Source organism: Callithrix jacchus, chromosome 4 (genome assembly GCF_049354715.1).
Source record: "Callithrix jacchus isolate 240 chromosome 4, calJac240_pri, whole genome shotgun sequence".
Taxonomy (NCBI): Eukaryota; Metazoa; Chordata; class Mammalia; order Primates; family Cebidae; genus Callithrix; species Callithrix jacchus.
In genome coordinates, this window is record NC_133505.1 from 62,568,321 (window position 1) to 62,584,926 (window position 16,606).

The 16,606-nt window shown below is 35.3% G+C and overlaps 1 protein-coding gene across 7 annotated transcripts in view; it reads left to right on the top strand.

Moving 5' to 3' along the window:
* TINAG (tubulointerstitial nephritis antigen) overlaps nt 1–16,606 on the top strand; it is a 179,965-nt gene that overhangs the window by 7,730 nt on the left and 155,629 nt on the right. For 6 of the 7 annotated variants that reach the window (XM_035295929.3, XM_054254125.2, XM_035295927.3 and 3 more), the window contains 2 exons: nt 9,415–9,478; nt 10,127–10,216. The exons of the other annotated variant lie outside the window; for it this stretch is intronic. In XM_035295929.3, the coding sequence (XP_035151820.2) occupies nt 9,415–9,478; nt 10,127–10,216 (154 nt within the window). The remainder of the gene's footprint in view (nt 1–9,414; nt 9,479–10,126; nt 10,217–16,606) is intronic. 7 annotated transcript variants of the gene reach the window in all.

Sequence of the window (16,606 nt, forward strand, 5' to 3'; positions counted from 1 at the left end):
TTATATAGACCATACTATGCTACAGACCTCATTCTGTTTCTTGATTTTCTCAGACAGTAGCATGTTTTAAAACTCTTCCCATGTCTCCACGGGCTTGTATGACTAGTCTGTGGCTTCTACCTGATATCTAATTTCCTATGATATCCCTTGATCTCATCTAATTCCCTGTTTCCTCCATGGTGGCTGGACACCTAAGTTGTCTACAGCTCTTTGCTATCATAAAGAAGTCCATGAAGGACAGCCTCATGCACGCCTTCTCATTGACTTGCATGGTACAGGCAACACTTGGGTTGCTGAGTCCCAGGTATGCATTTAATCTAAGTCTTGCCAGATGGCTCTCAGAACTGGCTGCATGAGTTTATACTCCCCTAGTACTATACGGGGACACGTCTCTAACAGTATTATCCAGATGTGTAACCTTTACTTACATAATCAGTAAAACATGATTTCTCATTATCATTTTAATTTGAATTACTCTAATTTCTAGTAAATTTGAGCTTCTCATAATATGCTCATTAATGTTTGGCTCTCTTCTTCCTGTGACTTACTTTTTTCTATCCACAGCCTTGTAATACAACTTAATATCTGGTATAGCAAGTCAACTTATTCACCCCCCTTTTTTGAGGATGACTTAGGTCATGTAGACATTAATCTTCCATAAACAGTTATTGAACATATTTTTCTAGTTCCTCAAAAATTTTAGCTAAAATTTTGAATAGAATTGCATAAAATTTATAGACTTATTTGTCTATAGTTGAACTCTGTATTGTGATGACATCTCATCAAAGAGAATAGGATGTTTCTTCACTTACTCTGATTTTTAAAAATATCCTTAAATAGATGGAACACTTATCTCCATAGTAGCCTTATAATACTCTTTGTTTATTCCTGGATATTTTAAGATTGATTTTGTATTGCTTTTTTTTTTTTTTTTTTTGAGGCAGGGTCTCACTTTGTCACCCAGGCTAAAGTACAGTGGCAAGAGCATGGCTCACTGCAGCCTCGACCTTCCCCAGGCTCAAGTGATTCTCCCACTTTAGACTTCCAAGTAGCTGGGACTACAGGCCCATACTGCCATTCGAGGATATGTTTTTTGTTTATTTGTTTGTTTGTTTGCATTTTTAGTAGAGACTGGGTTTCTCCATGTTTCCTAGGCTGGTCTCAAACTCATGAGCTCAAGCATTGTATCACATATCTTAAAAATATATTTTATAGTGGGTTGGCTGTTATGAAAAAATGTTATTTATTCATGAGAGCTCATGTACTATGTGGCAATTTTTCTAAATTCTAATACTAGAAATGTAAATGTATTTCTTTATCATGGTAAAGATGTCTACACCAAAACTCCAAAGTAAACATCATACACAATGGAGAAATTATATGTATGTTCCCTTTAAGACTAGTAACAAAACATGAATGTCTACCGTTTTTGCTACATTTAACAAGGAGATATTTGTTATGCTCTTAGAAAAAAAATGAAGTAAAAAAATCTGAAGAAAAGAAATAAAACTCTCATTATTTGTGGATAATGTGGTAATCTACATAGAAAAAATAAAACCAACAGAAAATAGCATTAATATGAGTTAGAAATATTTAAACCCGGAGTTTTTATTTAAAAAAATCCAGATGTTTAGCTACTCTTGTAAAGTTGAAAGATCTGACAATTCTGGATCCTGGGTCTTGTATGGTAACCATCAGTTAGAGATGAGTGGTGGATGACACCTTTTGGTAACATGTTTAGTTTCTATTTTCCCATATACCTCACCCCTTGCTATTTCCTCTTTGATCTACTTCTCTCATTTCTGCCAGGGGTCAATATATCTGTAGTTTCTGTAAGCGGAGCTCCTCATTTTTGTTCAATATACAGCTTGCACAACTGCACATGGTCCCTTGGGCCATTACTATTGTATGTATTTTGGAACTGAAAGAAGATGATGTCTTTGAAAATGGAAGGTATATTTCATTGAAAAATAGAAAACATATGTTTAAAAATAGAAAATATTTTCTATTAAATGTGTATTTCTGTATTGTCACATGACAAAATAGAGAAGTTCAATGAAAATACACCTTTAAAATGTGATTTTAATGTTGAACTTCTCTATTTTGTCATGTTGGTATGATCATTAAAATAAAAGGTGAAGTTAATATATGTTAATAACATGATGACAATACATAAGGCATCATAAGGAGTCCTGTGCCTAGGATTAGTGTACTTATTTAAGTATAGTTTCTATTAGTGACAAGATTGGGCAGTCAGGGAAATTCACCCCTCATAGAACCTGCGTATGGTAGATACTTAACAGACCCCTCTGTAACATACACCGAGTAGCAAGTTTTCTACACTTGATCTTAGCCAAAAGGCAGAGAAGCAATGAGTAGCAAGTTTTTTATTGTCTTAATGAACCCACTCTTCCTCCTCCTGCAAGCTAAATTTGTGGAATACTTACTCTGGAGCCAACAACTGTTCCAAGCACTTTTCAGGTATTAATTCATTCATTATTTAATTATTCACTGTTTAATAGAATATTACTTTATTTTAATTAAATAGCAGCTTTCTGAGAGTAAACATGGTGATTTACTTATTGTATACTAGTTATGGTGCCATGAAGAGGGAGGCCTAGTAAATATTGGTTGAATTTGGATTCATTGATATTTAGAGGGCTTTAATTTTCTTTCAAATTTTATATTTGTTAAATTAAATAATAATGTACTTATATGATTTAAAAGAATAAAAATATTTTCATAAGTGTAGCTTTTCATGCCTAAAGTAGTTTTTAAAAGATATTTGGAAATCATTAAAGTATTATCATTTGTAGTTTAAATGTGCAATTTCTATATTATTTTGGATGTTGGAACATTAACAGGAGTGATTGATAGTGTTTAAAACTTTTCATATATCCATGATTGTGGTAAGCATTGAGGGTCATAAGAAAAGAGTATTATAAAGTTCCAGACCTTGAGAAACTTAGCATCTACATAGGTAAGGAGACTTGGTATGTGAAACAATTAGGAAGCATTGTGTGACTAGTATGCCACATGCAGACAAAAATATAACCCTGGAAAGCTGAGTATATTAAAATTGTTAATGTTTATTTGATAAATACTATGCACTATGTAAGAATATGTCCTATTGGTGACAACACTAACTAAAATACATATTTCTAACACATGGAATATTTTGCCTGGATTCACGTTGTCATTAGAGACCAGGCTCCATGCATCCTTCTGCTTCACCATGCTAGAAAATGGCCCTTGTAGTCATTATCTAGTTTGGCTCTTCATGCTCCAAAAATAATATTTGAGTCCCATAAAAGAAATGGGAAAATAAAAATATAGTTTTCAGATTTTGAGAAGACATTCTAAAGCAGACCAGCACCTCTGCTTTATCTCTTTGGCCCGGACATAGTCACATGGCCATGCCAATCAGCAAAGAGACGTTTTGCTTAGCTGTGTGGTAATGTGCCTAGCTATGAATTGGGTTCTGATACAAAAGAAAAAGAAGGAGAGAATGGTATTGGGAATAACCAGCAATCTCTGCCAAAAATTAAGAATGCAGAACCACATCACAACACAGTGACTATCTGGATGTCTGCCTTTTGTTAATTTTTTTTCGAGTCTCAGTTTAAAAGCATGAGCTGTAATGTTTTCAATGTGCTGAAATGTACTTGAGCTTTTCTTGAGACATACAGCCCATACAAAAAAGTAGTTGCTATATCCAATTTTCTTCAATATCCACTTCTTCAATATCCAATTTTGCTTGAGAGTGAGAATTTTGCTAAGACTTTAATTTAGGGTTATGTTTTATGTAGAACATATGTTCCAGGTATAGATTTTGCTCCATTCATTATGAAAGGAAGTAATTAATCATTTTATTTTACGGCAAAAAGTTCACATTAGACTATAAGCACTTCTATACAGATAATTTTTTTCTATTGTTTTATCTTCCTTTTGAAAGTAGCTACTTGAAAAGAAAATAGTGCTATACAATATTGAAAAAATGTGCAAAAGTAGTTAAGATAAAAATACAATATATATTGTCTACAATATTGTTTGCATGCATAAAGGAACTTTCCTCTGAGATTCTATGATCACTCACTGATCTCGTAGATATTATTTTTCAGATTAGTTATATGGGTATGTCTAGTTCTTCTTATTTTTCCTGTCTTAAGAGCTCTTTAAATCAAGGATTTAAAACTATGTACATTATCTTCAGGATTAAAAAAATAAAAATATATCTTTTGTATAAACTGGAAGTAAAGCATACTGGTAATATGTTTTACTTTCTTCATCCTATGTTTTCTTTGCCACATCTGATGGTAATTTCCAGTAAAGGATTTCAAATGTCAGGGTGGCTGTCGTGGCCCACACCTGTAAATCCAGCACTTTGAGGTCAAGGTGGGAGGATTTCTTGAGGCCAAGAGTTTAAGACCAACCTGGCAATACAATGAAACCTTATCTCTACCAAAAATATACAAAGAACAAGACTTCATATCAAAGTAAATAAAAAAATAAAAATTAGCCAGTCATGGTGGCATGTACTGTAGTTCCAGCTTCATGGGAGACTGAGGTGGGAGGATCCCTGAAGCCCAGGAGTTTGAGGCTACAGTGAGCTATCATCCCACCACTGCACTCTAGTCTGGATGACAGCATGAGACCCTGTCAAAATAAAAAAATTAAAAAAAATCAAATGTCAGATATGGAAAACCAGTGGTAGAGTTGAAAACAGCTAGAGTGAATTTTCTAGACATAACCTTTTGGTGCAGCAGATCTTAAGGAGAAAGTCTAGTAGACCATCTGTCATGAACAGACCTAAGATAATTTGATTATGCACAGTATGTGTGTGTATAATCCTAATCAAAGAAAAAAGATAAAAAATGTGTGTGAGTCACTGACGTTTGAATCAGATAAGGGTTATTTACTTCTCAGTCTCCTTAACTATACTACAATGACAATAAATCACAGTCCATTCTTTGCCACATATGCTGACACATAAAAATATGACACAAACCAATTTATACAACCTCTGTAAGCTTTGTGAAGTCTCCAGTTTCTGTCCTTTTAGGTGTTCCCACATCTACATTGCATTAAAAATTTATTGGAGGCACACATGATAACACTTCAGTGGTATGACTCTGTTACCTGTACAGTGGCTATCAGAGAATGACAATTCCTCCTACGTACTTGACTGGACACAGTACACGGGATAAACATCAATCCTAGAGCACCAAGTCTTTGGTGCTTTTGACTTTAAGAGATACATATAAACTATGGGATACAAAGGTGGGATGTGACTTTGACATATTTTGGGTAATCCTCATAAGTAAAAAATTATAATTTAACCATTTGGAGGTAGTTATTTATCAAAATTATGCTGATTAACAAGTCATAAATTTTAACAATAAAACTCACTTCTGACATTTATTATTCTAATACTCTAGTGTTGATCAAAATATGGATAATGGAAGCACTTGTCGCAGCTGCTCCAAAGTCTTAACTTTGAGAGTGAATGCAGCTGAACAACCCTTCATGGGTGGATTCCTGATTAGAGCAAGTAACTGCCTTTCCTACAGTGAAGTTTAGACCAGCACAGATATTTATAATACACTGTGATGAACTATTTTAAAATAAATTATAAACGTATTATTATCTTTTTGCAATTCAAGAAGTGACGTTTAGACCAGCACAGATACTTATAATACACTGTGATGAACTATTTTAAAATAAATTATGGACAATGTATTATCTTTTCTCAATTCAAGAAGGTAAATGATTTCATTCTCCACAGACTTGATTTGCCTAATATTGCTTTAAAGGCTGTTAAAGTTGCAAAACTGCCTTAATTTCAACAGTCATTAGTTTTTGCTTCGTTTTATTTTATTGGTCAATATACTGTGTGTGTAACCAATTGATTAATTAACTCACTCAGAGGTGCCCCAGACATACTTTACTGAGAAAGTGAAGCTACCAGACAGGAATTCGTTCATCTCTTCACAATCAGAGTTTTCAGCCTACCTCCATCTGGGTTACTGCTTACCTTGAATTGATTCCCCATCTTGAGCTCTGGATCCCATCTTCTCTTGTCTTTTTAGTACTTCCATCTTTACCATTCTCTATTCCTTTCTTGCTCTTTCTCCTGAAGCATCTTTTTTTTTTTTTTCCTTTTCTCCTGGTGATATGGTTTGGCTGTGTTACCACCCAAATCTCATCTTGAATTGTACCTTCCATAATTCTCACCTGTCATGGGAGGCACCCATTGAGAGGTAATTGAACCATGTGGCAGGTTTTTTCCCATGCTGTTCTCATGGTAGTGAGTAAGTCTCACGAGATCTGATCATTTTATAAATGGGAGTTCCCCAGCACAAGCTCTTCCTTGCCTGCCACCACATAAAACTTCCCTTCACTCTTCCTTTGTGTTTTGCCATGATTGTGACGTCTCCCCAGCCATGTGGAACTGTGAGTCCATTAAACCTCTTTCCTTTATAAATTACTCAGTCTTGGATATGTCTTTATTAACAGTGTGAGAACAGACTAATACACGTGGATTAACTGTTAATTTACAAAATGTGTTTTTTTTTCTTTCCCGACTTTAAAAAAGCTCTCCCTTAACTGATGCCTTTAACCAGGTACTATCTCATCCCCTTCTTTCCTTGCGTGGCAAAATAACTGAAAGAAAACTTTCACTTCTTATTCCAAGTTTCTCATCTACCCATTCCTACAGGAGGCCAACTCCCTGCAACTTCACTGAAACCTCTCTTGGTAGGGTTACCGGCAATTCCCACATTACCAAATGCAATATTCAGATGTCTGTTTTCTGGTTCTTGGCCTCTCCACAGTACTGTATGCAGCTGACCACCTTGAGTGCATGAAACACTTTTGTAACCCTGTTTTTCATCACACCACCCTTTCCTCGATTCCCAGTCCCTAACAGGCCACTTCTTCCCAGTTTCCTCTTCTGAATGTCTGTCAAATGCAGTGTTTTGAGATCAGTCCTGGACCACTTTCTCTTATCTACATACACTCTCTCCAAAAGACTCTTATTTAGTGTTGGGCTTAAAAAAGTAGATATGGATGTTGGTGTCTCCCAAATTCATGCTCCAGCCTTGGCTTAACTCTGGTCTTTTATAAACTGCTGCCTACTTGATATCTCTGTTAGGATGTCTAGCCTAGGTTTTATCTAAATCTAAAATATGCAGTGTAGTAGTCTTGATTTCTTGACACAAACCTGTTTCTTATCTTAGTGATAGCTGCACTATTTCTCCATTACTCAAACCAAAGTCCTAATGAGATAACTTTGATTCCTCTTTTCCTTTTTTCACCAAACTCAATCCAGAAGTGAGTCCCTTTGCATTATCTCCAAATTACATCCACCTGCTTCCCTCTAGCCTCACTACTATTATGCTAACCCTTCATCCCTCTGGGAACCTCCACCCCCAGTCAGTTCAACAGGAGTGATAAATGCAGAGATTAGGGCAGAGACATTTTGAGTAAGGCTTTATAGGTTACAATAAGAAGTTTGGTCTTACTCAAAATTTGATGGGAAATGACTTAAAGATTTTAAGTAGAAAGTAACATTATGTATATTTTTGAAGATCTCTGTAGATGCCGTGTGGGAAATGAGGGATCCGTTGGAGTTGGGAAGGATTGTAGTAAAGGAGAGAGTGGACTGTGTCTGGGTGTTGTGTCAGCACCTGGACCAGCGTCAGGTGTAACTGAGTATGGCTTTTGTTCAAGAGATTAATTCTCATATGAGATTAAAGCGAATGTAGTGTCTCGTAGTTATCTCTTACATGACATTAAGGATGGATGACCAAGAAATGGAGGTTTTGTTAACATTAAATTTAGTGCTGATGGTTTTGGGTGGCTTGGTAATGGCGTTCTCCTGACTTCAAAATTATTAGCTAAGTACGAGTCAGAGAAAGGACAGTCTTTTTTCTTTAAGGACCCTTGAGATCTCTATTCCATTTATCCATGGAATTCATAAGTTGAACACTCAAGATTCATGAAGTATGATTAAAAATCAGCTTTGTTTTTATCCCACACTCTTGATTTTTAAGAATGGTTAAGAAAGTACTTCTCTTGATTTGAATGAAAACTTGAATTGTTGCATGGATTTTCTGTTATTTCTAGGTGATTAAAAAATTCTAGGATCTTTTGAAATTAGAAACATACTGTGAATTGAGTTATGATAGGTGTCTAATCTTACGTAGCAATTAAAACCATGAATTGGATAGGAAGTTCAATCTTCCCCCATCTTGGGCTTGCTGCATGAGGAAGACTGTGGTCAGGAGAGAGGTGGTTTCTTTTCTTACCTCATGATTGTGAACTATCAAAATTCCATGTAAAAGGGAAGCATAGATGCAAATACATAAATCACTAGATGTATTAAGTAAAATATTGAATTGTAAAACATTCAGGGGAGGGACAGTTATGAACTATTTCCTATTAAAATACTTTTTGGAAATCAAAGAACAGCTAATTTCCTAAGTGACTTTGTAACATTGTGGCTAGAAGTTAAACCAGGTCTCTCAGAATGCTTTCTAATCCTATAGTTTGCCATATGATTTTATGAATAAAAGATTAAAATTCATTTTGTTTAATCAGAAGCTATTGGCATAAAATATCAATTACTTGTTTCTGTCAAAAACAGTTTCACTAGACAAAATTGAGACCCTTTTGCTAATTTAGTGTTAATTTTAAATTTGAGCAGATTATATTTTCAAAAGGAATTTAAATTTTTAATCAGAGCACTATTTTTACAATATGTTACTGAAGGTTTTTATATGATAATTCATTGTTCATCATCTTTGAGTAGTTCATATATTCTCATAAAACAATAACTAGTTTCAGTGAATAGTTAAGAAACATTTGGATTTGGAAGGCAAATGGCTACAATCTTACTGATTTTATGAATTGTCCCCTTATTTAGAGCTAAAAAAAAATAGAATTTTTTATTTTAAGGTAAATTCCATGAAATTACTTGATATTTTGAGTGCAAAGCTATGAACTATTTGGTCTAGTTATAGCCAATTAATTATAAGCACTTATGAGACTTGATAAGTTGTTTTTTAAAATGAGAAATGCCACAAATCAATTCAAATACTATTATATTGCATACTCACTTAAAAGCGTTATTTTTTGAGCGCAGTGATTAATTCTTTGGTAATCATGTTTTCATGCTTTACAAATCCTCCCTGTTGGAACATAATATGCAGTTTAAAAATAAAAGCATTGAAACAGGCCCAGAAGAATTTGATACACAAAACTTGGCATAAACCAGACATGGATTTCTATCAGCTTGGCACCAAACATTTCTGCATATTTGAAAAGCTAACCATGATTTTTTACTACTTTTTATGTGAATGTACTTTATTACTTAGTTTAGCATTTTGATTTGTTTACGTGTGACTTTGACAGGTTGCTTCAAAGATGGTCAACGTTATGAAGAGGGATCAGTAATTAAAGAAAACTGCAACTCCTGGTAATAAATTTAAGTGGCACAGAACTGAATTCTACTGTCTGTGTATGTTTTCTTCAAATAAAAGAAATATTTGTGAAACAAAACATATAGTTAAGTACATATAGACAGAATCATATGTCATAAGACATCACATACCTGTAACTTTTTGTAAGTATATTTAATTTTAAGGAATTTTGAAAATTTAATCATGAATGTCTTTTAATGTTTGAGGTTGATGTTCTAGATAATAAATTATCATACAGCAAGTCTGCATTAATTATACCTCTTAATTATAATATTCTGATATCCTACAGGCAAATTGTGTTTTTAAGCACAATGACTATATAAAAGCAGGCTGCTTTAAAAGGACTAGCCTGCAGAAAGTTTCCAAATACAAGTACATTGAATCTACTGTCCAAATTGGCTTATGTTTTCAAACTTTACGGATGTGTGATCATATCATTTGTAAATTGCCTGGAGTAGAGGATAACAGCATCGTGAGTGGTAGCTAACGTATGTTTTACCGTTTATTTTTGCCAAGAATCAACCATATGGCTAACATTAATCAAGAAATTACATTTTATGCCATAACAATGTGTAATTCTTGTTACTAATTGAAATATACTTCATAAAGACCAAGCCACTTTGGTAACTGTCATGTCTTTGCAGCACATGCTCAGGACAGCAATGGAAATGTTCCCAGCACGTATGCCTTGTTCGTCCAGAATTAATTGAACAGGTCAATAAAGGAGACTATGGGTGAGAGAAATCTTGCTTTATATGCTTCTTGACACTCCCATTGACTCTTCGGGTTTCAATGTATTGCTTGGTTTCTATTCATTTTAAACAAATGGTCATTGTTTAAAAAGAAAGAGTGGGAGAGAAATAGGAAGGGAGATAGAAAATGTAGAACTGGAATGCAAAGGCAAACATTCAATAACATTAAATAATTAAAATGAACAAATGAGAAATCTAGAGCATAGCTCTAAATTATCTGGGAAAGAGTAGGGTCATAGTGTAGGTAAGGGAAGTCTAGAGAAAGCTACTTTGGATAAGTATTTAGTCAAAATCAGGAAGTCAGCAAAACTGATTTAATCATAATAAGCATCTCTGCCTCTGCTGCTGCCCTGGCCAAGCCAATCACATGCTTAGCTATCATGGGTAGAATCTGACCTTAAAAGGATGGTAATCGATCTTGATCCCCCAAATAACAAGCCAATCTAAATAATGTCACTGAAATAATGGGTATCTAGCCAATGTCACTTACAGTTGACAGATTGAGCTACTTTACTTTGCTGGTGCACTAAAGATAGGGATGATTGACACTGAAACATCCGAAACAGCTGATGCTCTCGTACAAACAGATTAGGTGGCTTCTCCATTTACACAGAGGGAATTAAGATGTAGGGACTGGCCGGGTGAGGTGTCTTACACCTGTAATCCCAGCACTTTGGGATGCTGAGGCAGGTGGGTAGATCACTTGAGGCCAGGAGTTCAAAACCAGCCTGGACAACATAGTGAAACACTGTCTCTACTAAAAATACAGAAAAAAAAATAATAACTGGGCATGGTGGTGCATGCCGGTAATCCCAGTTACTTGGAAGGCTAAAGCACAAGAATCACTGGAACCTGGGAGGTGGAGGTTTCAGTGAGCCAAGATTGTGCTACTATACTCCAGCCTGGGCAATGCGGGATGAAATGCTGCCTCAAAGAGAAAAAGAAAAAGAAAAAGATATAGGTGCCAACACTGACTGTTATTACAGAACTAAAAAGACGAGGAACAAGCTAGCTGGTATCTGCTTCAGAATTTCTCTGCTGCCATTGATCGAATCTTAATATACCCTTGATAACATCTTCTACATTTCTGGAAAATACTTAACATAAAAAGATCTATTATCAAGCAGTTAGAAAAGTGAAATACTCTTGAGATGGATTTTTATAAAATAGAAGTGTAATCTCCTTCCACACATAACATGTTGTTTCCCAGCATAAGGGGAACATTGAATTTCAGTGTATTCAAAGCTTTTTTTTTCTTGTAAGATACAAAATATAGAAAGTCACGTTTGTTGATATTAATATTTTTAAACCATTCTCAATTTCTGTGTGTGTGAGTGTGTTAAACCAATATTTTAGATGATAACGATGACATTTTAAGTATTTCTAGGGAAAAAATTATAATTTTCTGAGGCTAAATCATATTTAAATTATTTGAAGAACGTGAGAGTATGTGTCACCTTTAGAAATTATTTGAATCAGATTCCTGAAAAGGTTCAAATGCTAGACTTAATTAACATACATTTCCAAGAAACCAAAACAGAGCAGCCTAGCTTTCCACTGTTAAAAAGCATATGAGAAACTACAGTCTAAAACAATGTGGTACACTTAAGAAAGTACACTTAGGACTACAAAAGTTATTGGAAATGCTATTAGGTTGGTGCAAAAGTAATGGTGATTTTGGCCAAAACTACCATTGCTTTTTGCAGCAACCTAATATCTTCCTTGGAAGGAAGAACTTTCTTTCCCTGATTTATTTACTTGGAGCATACTCTAGGACTACTTAACAGGCATGAGCTTTGCATTTTGGTAGCAAATATTGAAACATCACAGAACTTTAAAAGAGTAGAAAGTGAAAGATAATTGAGCAAAAGGAAACATACAAAAACCAAAGGAAAAAAGTTAAGTAAAAGGAACAAGCTATAAAGACAAAAAATAAAACTAAAATTATGTACCTGGGCAAAAAAGAGGGAAAGTGCTTGAATTTAAAAGAAAGTTCTGATTCTCAGCTATTCCCTCTTCATGATGCTCAAATTATTTTTCTGCATGAAAATATAATCATGTCATTTAATATTTATTAAGTGCTTTTTAAAATAGCCTGTATCAAATATGTGATCTTTACTTTAAAACATTTCTTTCCCACATCTTGACAGTATTTTAGATCCAAGTCCTTATTCTGTATAATGTACTTCAGTGATTATTTATTCTCTGTATTACTTTTTAATCCAATCAGTTGATATTAATAATCCTGTGTTCCCCTGCTGGCATTGCTGAGGATACAAATAAACAATTTCAGCCTGGTGAGGTGGCTTATGCCTGTAATCCCAGCACTTTGGGAGGCCAACGTGAGTGGATCACTTGAGGTCAGAAGTTCAAGACGAGCCTGGCCAACATGGTGAAACCCTGTCTCTACCAAAAATACAAAAATTAGCTGAGTGTGGTGGCAGGGGCCTGTAGTCCCAGCTACTTGGGAGGTGAAAGCACTAGAATTGCTTGAACCCAGGAGGTAAAGGTTTCAGTGAGCTGAGATCACGCCAGTGCACTCTAGCCTGGGCCACAGAGTGAAATTCTGTCTCAAACAAAACAAAACAAAACAAAACAAAAGACAAATAATTTCTATCTTAAAGGAATTTACCATCTAGTTGAGGAGCCAACATTGTCATACCTTTATAAAAGGATTTCTAATAATAGGGCAGAATATAAGTGCTAAATTAGTGGCACACGTAATAATCAGCAAGTTAGTGGAATAAAGGGAGATACATAAGTATTTCCGTTATCTGCTAGTGTATAACAAACCATTCCAGGATTCAGCATTTTAAAGCAATAAGCTTTCCGACTTTTCACATTAGCAATTTGGAATAGATTCAACTGAGGCCCTTTGGCTGCTCTTTTCTGGAATTACTCTTGTGTCTATAGAGCCTCAACAGAGGCTGAATTGTCTAAGATGGCCTCACACTATGCCTTGTGGTTGGTGCTGCTTGTTATTTGGGCCATGTGTCTCCAGTAGGCTAGCTTTGGCATCTCCTCATAATTATTGTACTAATGAGGCCCAAGTCCAAGGTGCACAAGTCTCCCTTGAAGCTTATGCTTGAAACTTTCATGATATCAATTCTACCACTTTCTGTTGGGTAAAAGTTACTAGACCAGCTTACATTCAAAGGCTAGATAAGTAGATTCTTTCTTATGAACTCAAGATTTGGTCTACTGGATAACTTGGCTTTGATTTTTCACTGGTTTCTCAAAATCAGCTCACCCCAAACTGCAGTGATTGACTCCTTCCTATTCTTATTTACTGGCATCTTGCTCTATCTGGTTAACTTGAAAATTCGAAGTTAGTTTGATTCTTTGTTTCTTTTACTCTCAGTCAGTAGGTATTGCTAGCTGCCATACTAAAAGTTTCTCTTGGATATTTACTTCTTCCATTCTAGACTATAGTCTAATGCATTTCTTTATCAAGCCTAGTTTGAAATGACCTGACTTGTCTCTGTTTTCAGAAATTCTCAATGGTACTCTGCTGCTTGTGAAATATAAGTATTGCCCTTAGCATAAATAACTTGTTGGTCCAAAAGTTTTTTTACTACCTTACCTTTTATGCCATTTCGGCCCTGTGTCCCTATCCTCTCTCCTAGTTTAAGCATTTAACTTATCTGTCATTCCCTAAACATGCCATCCAACTTCAAACCTGCGTGCTTTGCTCAAGAGTTGCCTTTACTTTAAATAAACGCTCTCTTCTTTTATATGTGGTCACCAAACTTATCCTCAGCCTTCCAGATAGAGTACTAAATTTGCTTTATGTAAACATGTGCCAACTCCTTCAGGCAGAGTTATGTTTGAATCTTTTGATCATATTTTGATCTACTGCTAACAAATGACACAGGCTGAAGCCATTTCTATCCTTGGTCTTTCTTAAGGTATAAATTTCTTGAATGTAGAGAAATTTATTCATATCTAGGTTCTCTGTTTATCAGAGAATATGATACACAAATTAAGAAAGTTCAGTAAGTGCTAAATTGGATTAAAAGAAAGTTATGAGTCTAAGTGAAGAAGGATGTTACAGGTTAGTCATACCTTTCACATTTTTTGAGCATATCTCACAGTAGAACATACATTTTACTTGTGATCTAGTACACAAACATGTGCACACACATCAACATACCCAGACACACACACACACACACACACACAGAACTTACCCTCACTATTTGTAATAAACTCTATTTCCTATTATTTCACCTATCTTCCATTTTATTTTCTTAAATTATCACCCTGCTCACCAAATTTAGTGCTTAATTAAATAACCTATGAATATCTCTGACCTGATGTTTGAAACCTACTAATGTAGGGCAACAAAAACATATTTTACTGATGTCATCGTTTGCCCAAGGCAAATCTTGTCAACCTTTTGAATTATACAGTATCTCTTAAATTCAGAGGTTCCCTTATTGAGATTCCTTGGGTAATGAAGATTGCATTTTAAATTGTAGCTGAATTTCTAAAGATTTTATGAACTAACAAATCTTACACAAAAGAAAAGCATTAACTTGCCAAATATATTATTATTATTATTATTTAATCATACTTTAGGCTATGGGGTACATGTGCAGATCATGCAGGATTGTTGCATAGGTACATACATGGCAAGGTGGTTTGTTACCTTCATCCCCCCATCACCTATATCTAGTATTTCTCCCTTCTCTGTCCCTCCCCACCTGCCCCACCACCACTGTCCCTCTCCTAGACCCCTCCATCAACTGCAGTGTGTGATGCTCCCCTCCCTGTGTCCACGTGTTCTAATTGTTCAACACCCACCTATGAGTGATAACATATGGTATTTGGTTTTCTGTTCTTGTATCAGTTGATAAAAATGATGGTCTCCAAATTCATCCACATCCCAATGAAGGACACGAACTCATCTTTTTTATGGCTGCGTAGTATTCCATGGTGTATATATGCCACATTTTCTTTATCCATTCTATCAGTGATGGACATTTGTGTTGGTTCCAGGTCTTTACTATTGTAAACAGTGTCGCAATGAACATACGTGTGCATGTGTCTTTATAATAGAACAATTTGTATTTCCTTGTGTATATACCCAGTAATGGAATTGCTGGGTCAAATGGTATTTCTATTTCTGGGTCCTTGGGCCACACTGTCTTCCATAATGGTTCAACTAATTTATACTCCCACCAACAGTGTAAAAGTGTTCCTATTTCTCCCATCTTCTCCAGCATCTGTTTTCTCCAGAAATTTAAATGATTGCCATTCTAACTGGTGTATGGTGATACATCAATGTGGTTTTGATTTGCATTTCTCTAATGACCAGTGATGATAAGCATTTTTTTCGTATGTTTTTTGGCCTCATATATGTCTTCTTTTGTAAAATGTCTGTTCATATCCTTTGCCTACTTTTGGATGGATTTGTTTGCTTTTTTCTTGTAAATCTGTTTTAGTTCTTTGTAGATTCTGGATATTAGCCCTTTGTCATTTTTTTTCCATTCTATTGGTTGCTGGTTCACTCTAATGATTGTTTCCTTTGCTGTACACAAGCTCTGGAGTTTAATTAGATCCCATTTTCTATTTTGGCTTTTGTTGCCATTGTTTTTGGTGTTTTAGTCATGAAGTCCCTACCTATGCCTATGTCCTGAATGGTTTTTCCTAAATTTTCTTCTAGGGTTTTTCTGGTGTTAGGTCATATGTTTAGATCTTTAATCTATCTGGAGTTAATTTTAGTGTAAAGTGTCAGGAAGGGGTCCAGTTTCTGCTTTCTGCACATGGCTAGCCAGTTTTCCCAGCAGCATTTATTAAACAGGCAATCCTTTCTCAATTGCTTGTTTTTGTCAGGTTTATCATAGATCAGATGATTGTAGATGTGTGGTGTTGCTTCTGAGGCCTCTGTTCTGTTCCATTGGACTATGTCTCTGTTTTGGTATCAGTACCATGCTGTTTTGATTACTGTAGCCTTGTAGTATAGTTTGAAGTCAGGCAGCATGATGCCTCCTGCTTTGTTCTTTTTGCTTAGGATTGATTTGGCTATGCAGGCTCTCTTTTGGTTCTATATGAAGTTTGGAATTTTTTTTCCAGTTCTGTGAAGAAGGTCATTGGTAGCTTGATGGGAATACCATTGAATGTATAAATAACTTTGGGCAATATGGCCATTTTCATGATGTTGATTCTTCCCAGCCATGAGCATGGAATGTTTCTCCATCTGTTTGTGTCCTCTCTTATTTCATTGAGCAGTGGTTTGTAGTTCTCCTTGAAGAGGTCCTTTACATCTTTTGTTAGTTATTTTCCTACGTATTTTATTCTCTTTGTAGCAATTGTGAATGGAAGTTCACTTTTGATTTGGCTCTCTGTCTGTTATTGGTGTATAGAAAT